Consider the following 14,611-nt stretch of genomic DNA (forward strand, 5'->3'; position numbering starts at 1 on the left):
ACAGGCTATTCAGAACGTACGGGTGATTTAACGCGTATTGTTTTAGGTTGGTACCCGCAAATTCTGCCAAATTTGTCAATACCACCAACTTTATATAAATATGTAGATAATAGTTCCGGATTGAACATGTATTCCGAAGAGAGGAAATTCTTTTTAGGTTTTTTAGCAATGATTTACAGCGAGATTCTAAGACTTTGGCCCGTTTGCCGCAAATAATTTGTAAAACCTCGTGAGCCCGTTACTCACTTTATACACTTTATACTTTGACCAAAACATTCGTACAATTGATCATGTATAGAATTGAATTAAGCGTCACGTTCAAATGAGAATACCACTCTAAAACGCTACGTAACGCCTTATTTACTAACTCATTTTGAGCTACAAACGTATTCGATAAGACCGCAAAACTTTCCATAATAACCGTAAACCATAAACCGTTCCATGATATACAATTATAAAGAATCCTCTAGGAAACGTCTTTATTAATTTTGAAATCGGTAAAAGCAGAAAAAGCAACGTATTTCTTTTGTATATCATATAACGTACACAGTTCCAATCAGAAGTGTTAAGCCGCATGGTTTAAAAACGGGTCGTTTAGGTTTGCATTATTATTATATATAGATTGAGGCACTTTTTAAACATGCCAGATAACGCAGCATAATTGGAGAAAGTATTATTAAGATGACTCACCAATTTCTGCGACAATTACTCAAACCTTTAAAAATCTGGAGAAGAATCACGTGAATTACTGCGCAGGTGGTTATTTCGTCTTTGTTTTGGCGGCGGTTCTTCATCCTCTTCACTCGTGCTTTTGCGAAGATACCGGCTTGTTAGAACTTGCAGAGACAAAATCTTCCGTGACATTATGAGAAGGCTTTGTAAAGTGCGGGCTAGGCACGTTCGACCGCGTGGCCAACACCGCCGATTTTAGCACTTTTATTAACCATTTTTCACCTATTTTAGCACTTTTCTTAACGATTTTGTAATTATAACGTGAAAACCGAGTTCACCAATTTACGTATTTCCACTTTGAAAATAAATTTTAGGTCGATATAACTTTAAAAATACTGATTCGTTTTTAAGTTTGCACTAGCGATTGTGCTAGACGAAAAACGACGCAACAATGAACAAGAATTCTGGCGGCTTGCTTTAGCGCGATAAAAAGTTAGTTCCAGTTTCAAACGCTGGGCGCTGGCGGCGGTGTCACGTGGTGGGAAAAGGTCGGTAACTAGCGATTTGAGCGGAAACGGAAGCGATGTACTCTCATAATGGACCTCGGACGTCAAACGGAACACATAATACTATTTTTTTAAATTGTTTTAACGAGACAATAACACCAAAGCTATTCCAGCATAGGATATATTCTATATTGTTCATATTTCATCATTTTATTAGTATATAATTCGTACTTAAATATAATTTCCAAAAAACACAATTTAAAAAAAATAAAAATACCGAGAGCTCGGCCATCCAGTACTTATATATAATGATTTATGTGCGTTGTCCATGTTAAGTTATTATCCTTGTAAAATCCATATTTCCGCTTTTCTTTTCAATTAAAGTAAGTACATTATTTATTGTTAAAGGCAAATGTGGTAGAATTTAAAAATGTCAGGTTTAAAAATTAAGTATGAATTTTAGTGATGTTAATAATTAGCAATTTCGACTGAAACCACAAATTTAGATGGTCAAGGTATTTTTGCATTTGAGAAATTATTTCTTGCACAGATGAACCAGCGTAAAGAAAACAGGTATCATCCGCATACAAAGTTTTCTGTCCATGCAAATTAAGGTGTTGAATGTCATTTAAATAAATTAACAACAATAATGGGCCCAAAATTGATCCCTGGGCTACTCCACAAAAAGTTTACTTTAAAAATCATTAATTTTATATAGGTAATTGGAATTGTTTAAATATGATTTGAACATCTTTAAGGCATTGCCGGTTATTCGGATTGTTTCTAACTTTTCTACGAGAAGCGAGTGGGAAACTGTGTCGAAAGCTTTCATTATATCAATGAATACTACAAGAACAATTTTCTTTTGGTCTTAATTAGTTTTAATTTCTATAATGAGATTAATTATTGTAGCTGATATGTATTATTTTTGATCTAAATTCATGCTGATGTTCGAATAAATCAATAAAGGAATACGAAGTTCAAATATCTCGTAATACCGTGCCTATTAATTTAATTTCTCAGCCATTACTTAATTTTAAATAAAACATATTTTGTTCTTCCTTGATGATGATTAACAATTTGATTATCTCTTCGTTTTCTAGTCAGTGATTGTTGTTATAAATGTATCTGTATAATCTTAATTTAAATGTACTCTGTGGTTAAATGTCAAAACTGAAAACACAATTTATTTTTAAATACTTGACGTAATTTAAAAAGTACTGCATAATATTACACAATAAACAACATTAGTGTTTTAATAAAAAGAACAACTATCTTTGCTCCATCAAAATGTTGCGCTTAAGACATGTAAGTTTTTTTACGACACAAGTCTCAATAATATTGTGTGCTAATTATTTTTGTGAAATGTTGGTGTAATTTGTAAATTTGTTCTGGTGCTTCTTTTCAGGCTTTTAGTACTATAAGAATTATGCAAAGTATTCGATTACTAAGCGATAATACACAATTTGTGGATACAACATATATGGAAATTCCTATCTACAATGTTGATAAGCCACAGTCATTAGAGAAAAGAAAGGCGAGGTAAATTTATTCATATTTTAATTAATCTTCCTTATAATTCAAATACACTATGACAAATATAACCAGGATCTCCAACAAAAATTATGAATTCTATTATCATTTCTCTATGATCTGAGGAAATGTAAATCTAAACTAAATCCTCCATATTGGAAAGTTTATTCTGAATGTTGATTGATAATAATAGTAATCAATTATCTTTTACAGGCTTCACTACCAATCTCGCAAAAGAGGCATGCTTGAAAATGATCTTCTTTTAAGTACCTTTGCTAAAAAATACTTAGATGGGTTCTCGGAGGAACAAACCATATTGTATGACAGGCTTATTAATTCACCAAGCAATGATTGGGATATTTTCTACTGGATTGTAGAAAAACAGGAAACTCCAAAGGAATTTGATAATGAAATTATGGATTTACTTAAAAAACATGCTAAGAATGAAGACCGTATTGCTTTGTCACAGCCACCTCTACATTAGAAATAAAGACAGCTATTTAAAATTTATAAATTTACAATGATTTTCATATAGGTTAAATATAGCCATAAAGAAACTGTTAATAGATATATTTATTTTAAAAGTGTTGCTTAAGAGACTAGGACAAATTACTTATAGATATTTTAAAAGTATTTGTATTTAAAGTTTGTGAAAGAATTAAATTGTTATAGTAATTTTCATACATATCATATCAAATCCAATGCTTTTTGTTTAAAATTGTGCAAGCTAGCTTACTGAAAAATACACAAAATTTATATGAAAACAAATATTAAAAGAGATAATGAAATGCATACATAATACATTATTTATTAACATGACATTTAATATTGTATTATGATAGTAGTCATAGATGTACTGTAATAGGAAAATAAATTATTGCGTATCATATTCACTATTTATTTTATTCTATTTACTCTACACTGTTTGACTGGCTTTAATTTCACGGTTAAACTGTTTTATGTTGTATAAAATGAATCATAAATCATGATGATAATTTTTATAATATTTCATCTTAAAGAATACAGATTATTAAGTTTGGTTTTAGCGCCATCTACCGGCATCATTTGTCAATATAACAAACGTCTAACCTTTTAATCTATGTATGACAAGTTCAAATAATTCTAAATCGCTCCCCGTGGCTTAGTGATTAACTTCTCGATTTTTCTATTCATACTGCCTACCGTATAATAATTGTTGGCTGGCCAAAAATGCTTATAGCCGACAAAATACAACAATGAGCTAACGTAGAAATGTTTGTCTTACCATATTGGCAAAAAATTGGTTTTTAAATAAGCAGACCCTGAACCAGGTGGTTCTATTGCCCAACTTTTTCAGCTTGAAATCTCTAATATGAGTAAATTATTTATAATGATATATGAGAATAATTATTGCATTAGCAGTATACAAAAGAATACTTACTACTTACTTGTAGCGTTGTTGATGTCCGTTTAAATACAAAATTTCAGGTCCTAACTAAATTTCGGGTAAGCATTTCAAAAAAGGAAAGTACTCAAAATGTTAAAAGGCCTTCAGAAAACGCTAGTCCAGCGAGGAGGTTTATTAGATGAGCCTTCTGTTCATATGCCCCCTGTCTGCTAAGAGGTCGTTTGTACATATATACACTACAATGGAAAGTTATATCACTTAGTACGCATCGGCATTAGCATATCCATTTAAATGCGTGTAAAGGTGGATTGTTGACCCGTAGTCGTTTTCAGGAGGCACGCCGTTCACTTGTTTGTTAGATCTTCCGAATTGTACGTAATCCCCATTTTGATATATGTTATCAAAAGATGCTTTAATTTGCGTTGATTATGAATGACTACAACAAAGGTCAGGCCACAATCTTATCGTTTGCTCTTTAAATATATGTGCTGTTGTACCAGTTAAGTCAGTTAACTTAGAGCGACCGAGGAATAAAGATAACTGTTGAGTGAAGTGCTTGAACGTTTTGTGAGAACTAAGTGGAATCATTGTGAACATTTAAGATGCCTATTCGTCGCAGTAAGGTAAGAAATACGGAAGAAGTTAGCTCAGATAAATTAAGATATAAAAGTTAAATTTTTATTATTATTTCATTATTGTATACATATATATAAATTGAAAGTACAGAAAATAACACAAAACGACTAAGGGGTTTAACCTAAGTGCTCGAACGGATACACCGTAGTACTAATTTAAATAATAAACTAAAGAGTTATAAATAAGTAAAATTAAAAAAAATAAAGAACACGGTTCTCCCCAACAATTCATTTATATTATTACGTAGAAATAAAAAAATCAAATTAAACCTCATTTTTTTTAAAGTAACTAACATAAAAACCTTATAAACTTAAATTCTAGATTTGTCACATTCTCTGTAGTTAAGAACAGAAGTTAATAAAAAAAAGTTGTAGCTGTAGTTGAGAAAAAAAAGAGAAAACGCCATGCAATAAAACTATACAAATAAATAAAATCATAGGCACTGAAATGCGCAAATGTTAAGTATCTGTCATTAAGTATATACTACCAATATTTAAATAATATACCTATGCATGAGACTTATCTGAAAATTCCTCTGCATTTATTTATAAACAAATGACAACTGACCTCAATTCAGTAGCCATGGCACATAATACGTACGGTGGAAAATAAATAACATTGAAGACAAACATTTAATGTATTTCAAATGAGATTCAGATGTAAACATTACATACTACCATTCTGTTTTATAACAAATATATTATATGTAACCTATTGTTACATATTTGTTATAAAAATCAGAAAGAATTGCGTTCCCTTTTGCCAATGGTAAACAGTACAGTGTTTTCAAATTGCATAGTGTATAAAATAAATTAATCGCAGATATTAGTGAAATGGATCTACGAGAACCAACACAAGATGCAGACGCTACGCCGTTGCAGTTCAACTCTACGGTACAAGGAGCTTGAAGAGAATGTTCAGGCATTGGAACACTTGGCTCCACCCGCGGCGGAGGCTCTGCCCACCCACCGACCACGCCCAGATATTACACCTGATGTATCTTTTAAGGTAATCAATAATCATTCAAGACGCAACGCGATAATGCATCAAACGTTTTCTACATAAGGATAAACTTTAAATTACATAGCTTTTGAGCCTGAGGTATATGAAAAATATCTATCTATCTATAAGTACTATATAATTAATATGATGAAAAGCCTTGTAGAATATCTCATAATAAATTAAGTATCAAAAGTTTATTTAGCAAGAAAAGAAAAGTGAATTAACCTATTTCGAATGTTAATAAATCATAATATATATATATATATATATATATATATATATATATTGTTTTAACAAGCACACTAACAGTAATCGAACGATGAACGTATTATTGATATGCAATCCATTTCAGTATGACGACCTCAAAGTTGCATTGGCGGCGCCTTATCAATTGCAAAGGAAACCAGAGGCTGTAGATTTAGGCTTCGGGAAATATTTTACGGATCACATGCTAAAGATAAACTATCATAGAGAATTGGGAGGGTGGCAGAAACCCGAAATTACGCCATTTGAAAATTTGACGTTACACCCAGCGGCGAAAGCGTTGCATTATGCAGTACAAGTATGTATTTTTAGTTGAATTGAATATAATTTATATGATAGAAAACATAAATGGTCAATCTCAATGCTTTTCTGTGATTCGAAACTACATAGCCAAAGTTTTGTTGAAACTGAATTGACAGGCGTAATTATATGTAGCCATAATGGATATGTTATTTTACTAATAAAAGCTTTATGCATATTTCATTACATTGAATATATAAATCTTCTTTTTTTAAACAGATACATTCGTTAAAGATCAATTTGGCATCTCTAGAATTTTAGGCTACGCGAGACAGTATTTCAATAATCAAAATCAGACAGAATATTTTGTAATTAATAATACTTATATATTCCAACCGTGAACTCGACATTAATACTAAGTCTCCTGATTTTTGAATTAATTACAAATTTACGTCACACAGTTACATAACTGGCAAATTTTCTAACGATTTAATCAATATGCAAATATAATTAACAATGTGAACATTTATAAATATTTGTGTTTCAGCTGTTCGAAGGATTAAAGGCGTACCGGGGGGTGGATGATAAGATAAGATTATTTCGACCTGATTTAAACATGCACAGAATGAATTTGGCAGCAAAAAGATCTGGTCTACCGATGTTTGATGGAGATGAATTAATAAAATGTATTGTGCGGCTGGTCCAAATCGATCAAGAGTGGGTCCCGCACTCCGAGACCTCTACTCTGTATATTCGACCCACCTTAATTGGAATTGAGGTAATTTTTGACTTAGCTTTGTCATTACCGTTTTTCGAATTGCATATTTCATACAGGACATATTATATGTTTGGCACTAAATTTATTCGCATAAAAAACCAGTTTCAGATCAGATTTCAGCAGATCAATATCAGGGTATAGATTTGAATAGTTATTTTTCGTTGATTCATATTAGATAGTTTAAAACGGAATATCGTTATTGTTTACGTTGTTATCATATTTGCATTATCAAAATTTCTTAATAAACAATTGTGATGCTCGCCCTACATAGTTGTTTTCGCGATATAAATGGGATCGCGATAAAATTAAATTGAAATGAAGCAAAATAATGTCATGCGCGAACACGCGTTTTGATAATGGTTACCAGACTTGTGCCATCTCGAAAGATGTATTTAATTCATAATTGGAGAGATAACGCTAACAATGATTACATTTTTTTATCATATAAATAATTCTCAGTTATATTAAACATAATAAATTTGAGCGAACCCGTGTAGGAACGCCAAACTATAATAAATTTTTATTTGTTAACATAGAAAATAGTTGGCACTTGCAAGCCCTTTGGGAAAATGATTCTCTCTGATCTGACATCAGGTGAGCCTGCCCCTTGACCCTCGTTATCATAAAAAAGTACAAAAACCCATTGCCGGGGTTCAAACTGAGTTGAACGGGCCACTAGGCCAGTAAATCCTCGTTTATACGAGCCCTTAAATGGAGTGTACTATATGTAATTTCTCAGAAAGGTGTATTTGTCAACAGCCTACATTCGGCATAGTCGCTCCGGAGTCAGCCATGTTGTTCGCCATATTGAGTCCAGTCAGTGCGTACTATAAGACGAATTCAGATGGAGCTGTATCGATTTATGCCGATCCCAGTGTTGTACGGGCATTTCCAGGTGGTGTGGGTAACAGGAAAGTGGGATCTAACTATGGACCGACGATAGGTATTATATATATTATGTATTACGATAGGATATTCTACGAACAAAGCAATAATATGTTTTTTTTATAAGAAACTACATTAATGACAGATATAGTTGTGACAAAATTCATGTCTGTGTTGGTTTTTGGAACATAAACGGTAAAGTAATTAGTTCCGACCTCGAAGTAGCCTCTGCATTTGAAGAGTTTTTTACTAATATTCCACTAGATACAACCAGCGTTCTGAATTCTTCGCCATCAGCCGCCCTTTTATTATTGCAACAGAATGTTCCTGTATGCAATCGTGAGTTTATATTTAGCCGCATTAGCTGCAATGATATTATAAAAACATTTAAAATGCTAAAAATTAAAAAAACTAAAGATCTTTGGGGTGTATCTGTTTTCATTGTACAATCAGTAATCGATGCTATCAGTTCAGAGTTGGCTATAATATTTAATGAATGTATAGATTGTGGAGTCTTTCCAGACCAGATGAAGTTCAGTAAAATCACACCGTTATTCAAAACGGGTAGCACTTCTGACCCCACAAATTTTAGACCCATATCTGTGCTGCCTGCATTGAGTAAAATTTTTGAAAAAATTATTCTAGATCAATTACTGATACATTTTAATAATAATAAACTTATGCATAGCCAACAGTATGGTTTTACAAGAGGTCGCTCTACAGCCGATGCTGGCCTTAAATTAATTTCCGAGATTTTAAATGCTTGGGAAAATTCTCATGATGCCATTGGAGTTTTTTGCGATTTATCAAAGGCTTTTGACTGTGTCCATCACGAAATCCTTATCAAAAAACTTCAACACTATGGCATTGGCAAAAAAGCGCTAAATCTTATGGAATCATACCTGAGCGATAGAATTCAGAAGGTAAATGTAAATGGAGCTATATCACAGGGATCGTCTGTTACGATGGGCGTACCGCAGGGCTCCATACTTGGTCCCTTCTTATTCCTCGTCTATATAAATGACCTACCATTTCTTGTAAAGGAGCTTCACGAGATAGTACTGTTTGCTGATGACACTTCGCTTTTATTTAAAGTGAAACGACGAAATCCATCACTTGAGAATGTAAATAGTGCCATCTCCAGTGTGGTTCACTGGTTTAGTACAAATAATCTTAAGTTAAACGAGAAGAAGACAAAATGTATTAAATTTGAAACTACAAATGTAAAAAGTAGTCCTTCTCAAATAATAATTAAAGACGAGGAAATAGACTTTGTTGATAGTGCGGTGTTCTTGGGAATTACCTTAGATAGTAAACTCCAGTGGGGCCAACACATAGAAGGTCTTTCGAATAGGCTAAGTTCTGCAGCGTTCGCAGTGAAAAAGATACGCGATCTTACGGATGAGAACACAGCAAAGCTCGTTTATTTCAGCTATTTTCATAGTATCATGTCATATGGTGTTATTTTGTGGGGTAATGCCGCTGACATTAGTTCGATATTTGTAGTGCAAAAACGGGCTATAAGAGCGATCTGTGGGTTGTCCCCACGAGAGTCAGTCCGAAATAAGTTTAAGGAATTAAATATTTTAACTTTGGCAAGTCAATACATTTATGAGAATATTTTGTATGTGCGGAAAAATATAGATATCTTTAAAAAGAATAGTAGCTTCCATAATTATAGTACTCGTAATAAAGACAAAATTAGTGCACCAACCACAAGGCTGCATAAAACGAGTAATTCTTTCCAAGGCAATTGCATACGTTTTTTCAACAAAATCCCTAGTGAGATACAAATATTGTCAATAAATAAATTTAAATCGTACACTAAAGTAAAACTGCTTGCTAAGGCCTATTATAATATAAATGAATACTTAAACGATCATAGTGCTTGGATATGAATTGCTTCAGTATAAATAGGTAACGCGACAGAATCTCTCGGCTGCATTTTCAGACTATGGGGCGATCGTCGACATCTACGACTTTTTTTAAATGTAAAGTGGGAACAAACCGTGATTCATGTGGTATCAAATTATTTCAGTATAATTAGTATTATTACTATTTTCTTGTGTAGCCAAGTGCACATTTCAAGGATCGTCATGCTCACTCAAATGTCATTGCTTGTGGCGGCGTCCATGCGTCGGGTTGTCTCTCTCCCTAAAATATGGCGAGGGGGCCAATGGCTGGCCATGCGTCATACTCGTGAACGGGTGCTACTTGTGGTGACTGGTCGTACTTGAATTCGTGTTTGCGGTGATATTAGTTGTTTATACTACGTCTTTGCGTGTTGTTCTCACGAGTACGTAAGTGCGTGCTCCTATTTCACCATGCCTCCTGCTGATAGAGGACAAATCTTTGTTTTTAATTTTTTTAATTTTTTATTTTTTATTCTTTATTACTCAATATGTCATATGGAACATGGTGTAGTGGTTGCAGCTCCTTACAAGCATTGTGTAAAAAAAAAACTTGGCGATTAAAAAGAGTGGCGGAGAGTTTATTGCCAGTTCTTCTCTTCCGTTCTACGCCCTTGATTTGAGAACTGGCAGTAAATGTAAAATTAAATTCATTTAATATTTCTTTTTTTGACGTTCATAAGTGTACATTGTTACCTACATGAATAAATAAATTTTGAATTTTGAATTTTTTTGACAACAGAGTCACACCAAAATACATTTAACAATATACCTACACGGAATCTAAACAAAGTTAAAAAAGATGTAGCTTTTCAATTTCAATTTATTTATTTCAATAGCCATAGCGTTTATGTCGCAAACGCCTGTTATATATAAAGCCGTAAACTTTATTAAAGCCGTACCTAAACTTGGTGGAAGCCTAAACATTAAAATGAATATGATGGATTCATTACATAATTAAGGCTTGTTTTGGCTTCTGATCCACTATCAAAAGACAGTTAGATAAACTTTGTGATGTTTATAGTGAAAACAGTATCACGTAACTTTTGTTTAAATATGCCTTTGATAAATACATAATATTTAGTTATCTCAGGTTATATTAAGACCTTGATGATAATATTTTATAAATGTTTGGTTTACGAATTTAAAGGTTTTATAACACAAACTATAACGCCCCGTAGTTGATAATTTATTTACATGGCCTGGATACAAGGCGATTGGCCAAAAAGATTTTGGCAACACAGTGATTTCAGCACGTATTGGATCTAGTTGCAGATTCTAGCTATCGGAAAAAATACCTACATAAAACAATTTGCGCTTGCTTTCGCTCCTTGTCTGGCCCAACGATACAGGATACGATAATCGTGGCAAAAAATCACTTATTTTTAGACATCATATCAATGTACTAAAACAGTGTTGATTCATTTTCAAATAATATTTAAACAAAAAGTAGAAGGGAAAAAATTTCAAACTATATGATATTACATTTAAAGATTTCTTTATGTAATATATTTTTTGCAGAGATAACGTCACAAGCAGCGAAATTGGGTCATCAACAAGTGTTGTGGTTGTTTGGTCCCAACCAGGAACTGACTGAAGTCGGAGCCATGAACATCTTCCTTGTTTACATCAATGAGGAAGGAGGTGAGTGATCGTTTTAGTCTTGTAATAGAAATATATTTTTTTCCTTTTATGTAATGAAACGAAGTGTTAATAAATAAATATATATTAAACCATATTTCGCCTATAAGCATTCGCTTTAACGACCTCTATCGGTTTACCTTTATATAAGGTAGTAACCACAATAAAAAAAGGATGTAAAATTACTATAATATATTGTACAACAATACTAGGCTTTGAATAGTTGTTTTGTCGTATCTGTATTAAAAATCGCGTAATTACCATTTTTACTTATAAATCATTCAATGAGAATAATATGAATACTGCTTACATAACATTAACGCCACTTAATAGCTCTCGCTAATAAATAATTAATAAGTCAAAACACGGTTTTTAAAAGCCATATTTCATTTAATTACTAATCATCGTAACTGATTTATTATCACGCGTTTAAAAGACAATTTAACCGATTAATTTGCTTCAAGAATCACAAGGAAACAATTGTTTTGTAATGTTTTTGACTCTGTAATATTTTTCTTTGATATTTCCCTATGATCGCGTTTGTTCGTTTGATCAAGTAGATCATAATTGTATTGCAGAGTTTTTCAAACTACTAAACTAAAAATCTATTTCCTATGATATTTTTTGACAGCGGTTGTCAAGGTCAATTTAGTTCGATGTCAAACAGCGTATATTATATTAAAATCCTATTTAAAATAAGTTTCATTAAAAGTTTTAAACGACTATATTTTTAAATTTTATTGATTTAACTTGTATTGCAAATTGGCAAGGTATAAATATTAATATTGAATAATTCATGGTTAGAGGAGCTATACACAAAGCCTGGATATCACACACAAATTCACATTGAACTTATATTAACCGCGACTGCAAATGATGCCTTATGTTCGATCAATTAAGTCAAAAAAAAATAGTAACGGATACTCACGCTAATAAGTAATTATTTATTTACTTCTCCGATCCTTTTCATTCTTATGCGTTATGTTATGAATTCTAAAGGATATCTTGATAGATAGGTTATCCAACGCAATATACCAACAAAATGAATATTTATTGTATTAACAATTACAAATCTTCGTTTTACCGAGAAAACGTTTCACCAGATAATTTATTATAAATAAAAAATGTGGTTTCACAGTTATAATGTCCAAGTATAGTGTTATCGCAGCACGACCCTTTGACCGGTAAATTCTCGTCTCATCTGAAGTAATAAACGGGGTCGATCACATCATTATTGTAAATTACACTTAATTCTTTTTTAACATCGTTCTTATATATTTTTCTGAGAGCAGATCATTTTTGTGACATGAGTTATGTGACAATATGAAAAAAATAAAAAGGTCATAAAATGAAGATACTGAGCTGATTCTAATCTATTGATTGTTAAAAGATCTTACCATAACGGTACTTGTTAACCTCGCATCCGTATCGAAAAAATGTCGCTGACCAAGGGATATATTCCCGAAAGTTTTACTTAAGTGTTTCTTTATTGTCTTTGATCTTAAATTAGTAATTATTTTCTCTAACAGAAAAACAGCTAAGCACCCCACCTCTAAACGGTTTAATATTGCCTGGCGTAACGAGGCGGTCTATATTGGAACTGGCCAGCCAGTGGGAAGATATTACAGTCAAAGAGGAAGTCATCACCATGGACCGCGTCATACAACTCAACAAACAAGGACGGGTAAGCTCAATTTTAAATTTACTATAATTACAGGTTAAGTAATTCCTTAATATATTTTATTGGTTTTCCATTCTCAAACAGGAAACATTATAAACTTTTCATTTAATGTGGGAGGAACGCAAAATAATTGTATTTTAAATGACGGTGTATTTCAATACAATGTTTTCGTGTAATATAATTTAACTATAAACATGATAGTTACTCTGATGTAACACTATTGGAATATTACTTGTATCTTTATCATTGAACATAAATTTTTCTTTCGCCTAATAAAATAAACTCTATTTAATTCTTTACATAATCGGCATCTTTCATCTCTCGAGTTAGCATGTATTAATTAACCTGTATTTACAGCTAGTAGAAATGTTCGGTGCCGGTACAGCTGTCGTCATCACACCGATAAGTAACATTGGCTACATGGAGACCAACATAAACGTACCAACTATGGAGCAGGAGAACCCTGTCTACCAACGACTCAAGGACACCCTGCTGGCGATCCAGTATGGGCATATAGAACACCCCTACGCCAAAATTATCACGTAGTCTTTAATAAGTGAAATAGAGACCTATAATTGGTGGCCTTTAGTGATAGTGCTCGGTCATGTAAGATAGCAGGTGCTAATAGTGATTTTCGTTGATTTAACAGCAAGTATAATAATTATCAAATTGTAAATATTTTGACTCTGTGATGTGTGGAAAGTACGTGTTAGATTTTAGTTAATTGCGCAATGTTTTTTCGCGAAGAAAATTCTAATGACGAAATTAGTTTTTAGTAATTTCAGTTGTAAATTGTATTTACGTTAGGAGAGGTTTAAGTTACATTCATAAGTTAATATACGTTTTACCGGCCAGTAACTAAGTTAAATTTATTTATTTTAGAAAAAAAACTAAATATATTTGGGGTTTGTACCTTAATACTTATATTATGTAATGAACTATATTGGAGACTGGATCTTATACGGTTATAAAAATCTGTTAAGTCTAGAGAGAAGAATCTAGTTCAATCGGAATGAGGACGAATTCAATACAGATATTTTATTATATCATAAGTACTTAAGGTGTTTACAGAATCTTGTGAAAACACATTAATTATCAGTAAACAGTCAATGTCCGGACTTGTTTTTAATGATTATGAAAATGCATTACGATTTATGATTTCCTGTATTGAATGGAAAACTTATCTGTCCGACTAAAATAACAAAGATTTTATATAAAGTTATTTTGTGGCATTTTGTCAAGGCCAATTTGTCTGCTGCTAAACACGATTAAAAATATATGTAGTAAGTAAATAGTTTTTAAAGTATTTGAAGACACTATGCCCATTTACTGTATTGTGACCAAAACTTATACCGAAAAAAATGTATATATTTTTACTGTATATTGCAATACTTGTGTACTTTTTCTAGTCTAAGAATCTATGTTAATGTGATTAAATTATTTATTAAATAAGTATTTCAAACGTCATATTCTTTT

The 14,611-nt window shown here is 32.2% G+C and overlaps 2 protein-coding genes across 2 annotated transcripts; both read left to right on the forward strand.

Moving 5' to 3' along the window:
• Nucleotides 1-2,361: 2,361 nt before the first annotated feature.
• On the forward strand, nt 2,362-3,600 carry LOC110992861 (succinate dehydrogenase assembly factor 2-A, mitochondrial). The gene is made up of 3 exons (XM_022258838.2): nt 2,362-2,486; nt 2,587-2,720; nt 2,925-3,600. Exons 1-3 carry the CDS (start codon nt 2,469-2,471, stop codon nt 3,193-3,195), a joined length of 423 nt encoding a protein of 140 aa, XP_022114530.2. The 5' UTR covers nt 2,362-2,468; the 3' UTR covers nt 3,196-3,600.
• Nucleotides 3,601-4,428: 828 nt separating this feature from the next.
• On the forward strand, nt 4,429-14,600 carry LOC110992860 (branched-chain-amino-acid aminotransferase, cytosolic). The gene is made up of 8 exons (XM_022258837.2): nt 4,429-4,721; nt 5,557-5,742; nt 6,089-6,298; nt 6,788-7,018; nt 7,778-7,961; nt 11,335-11,457; nt 12,984-13,138; nt 13,493-14,600. Exons 1-8 carry the CDS (start codon nt 4,701-4,703, stop codon nt 13,679-13,681), a joined length of 1,299 nt encoding a protein of 432 aa, XP_022114529.2. The 5' UTR covers nt 4,429-4,700; the 3' UTR covers nt 13,682-14,600.
• Nucleotides 14,601-14,611: the final 11 nt, after the last annotated feature.

This window comes from Pieris rapae, chromosome 22 (genome assembly GCF_905147795.1).
Source record: "Pieris rapae chromosome 22, ilPieRapa1.1, whole genome shotgun sequence".
Taxonomy (NCBI): Eukaryota; Metazoa; Arthropoda; class Insecta; order Lepidoptera; family Pieridae; genus Pieris; species Pieris rapae.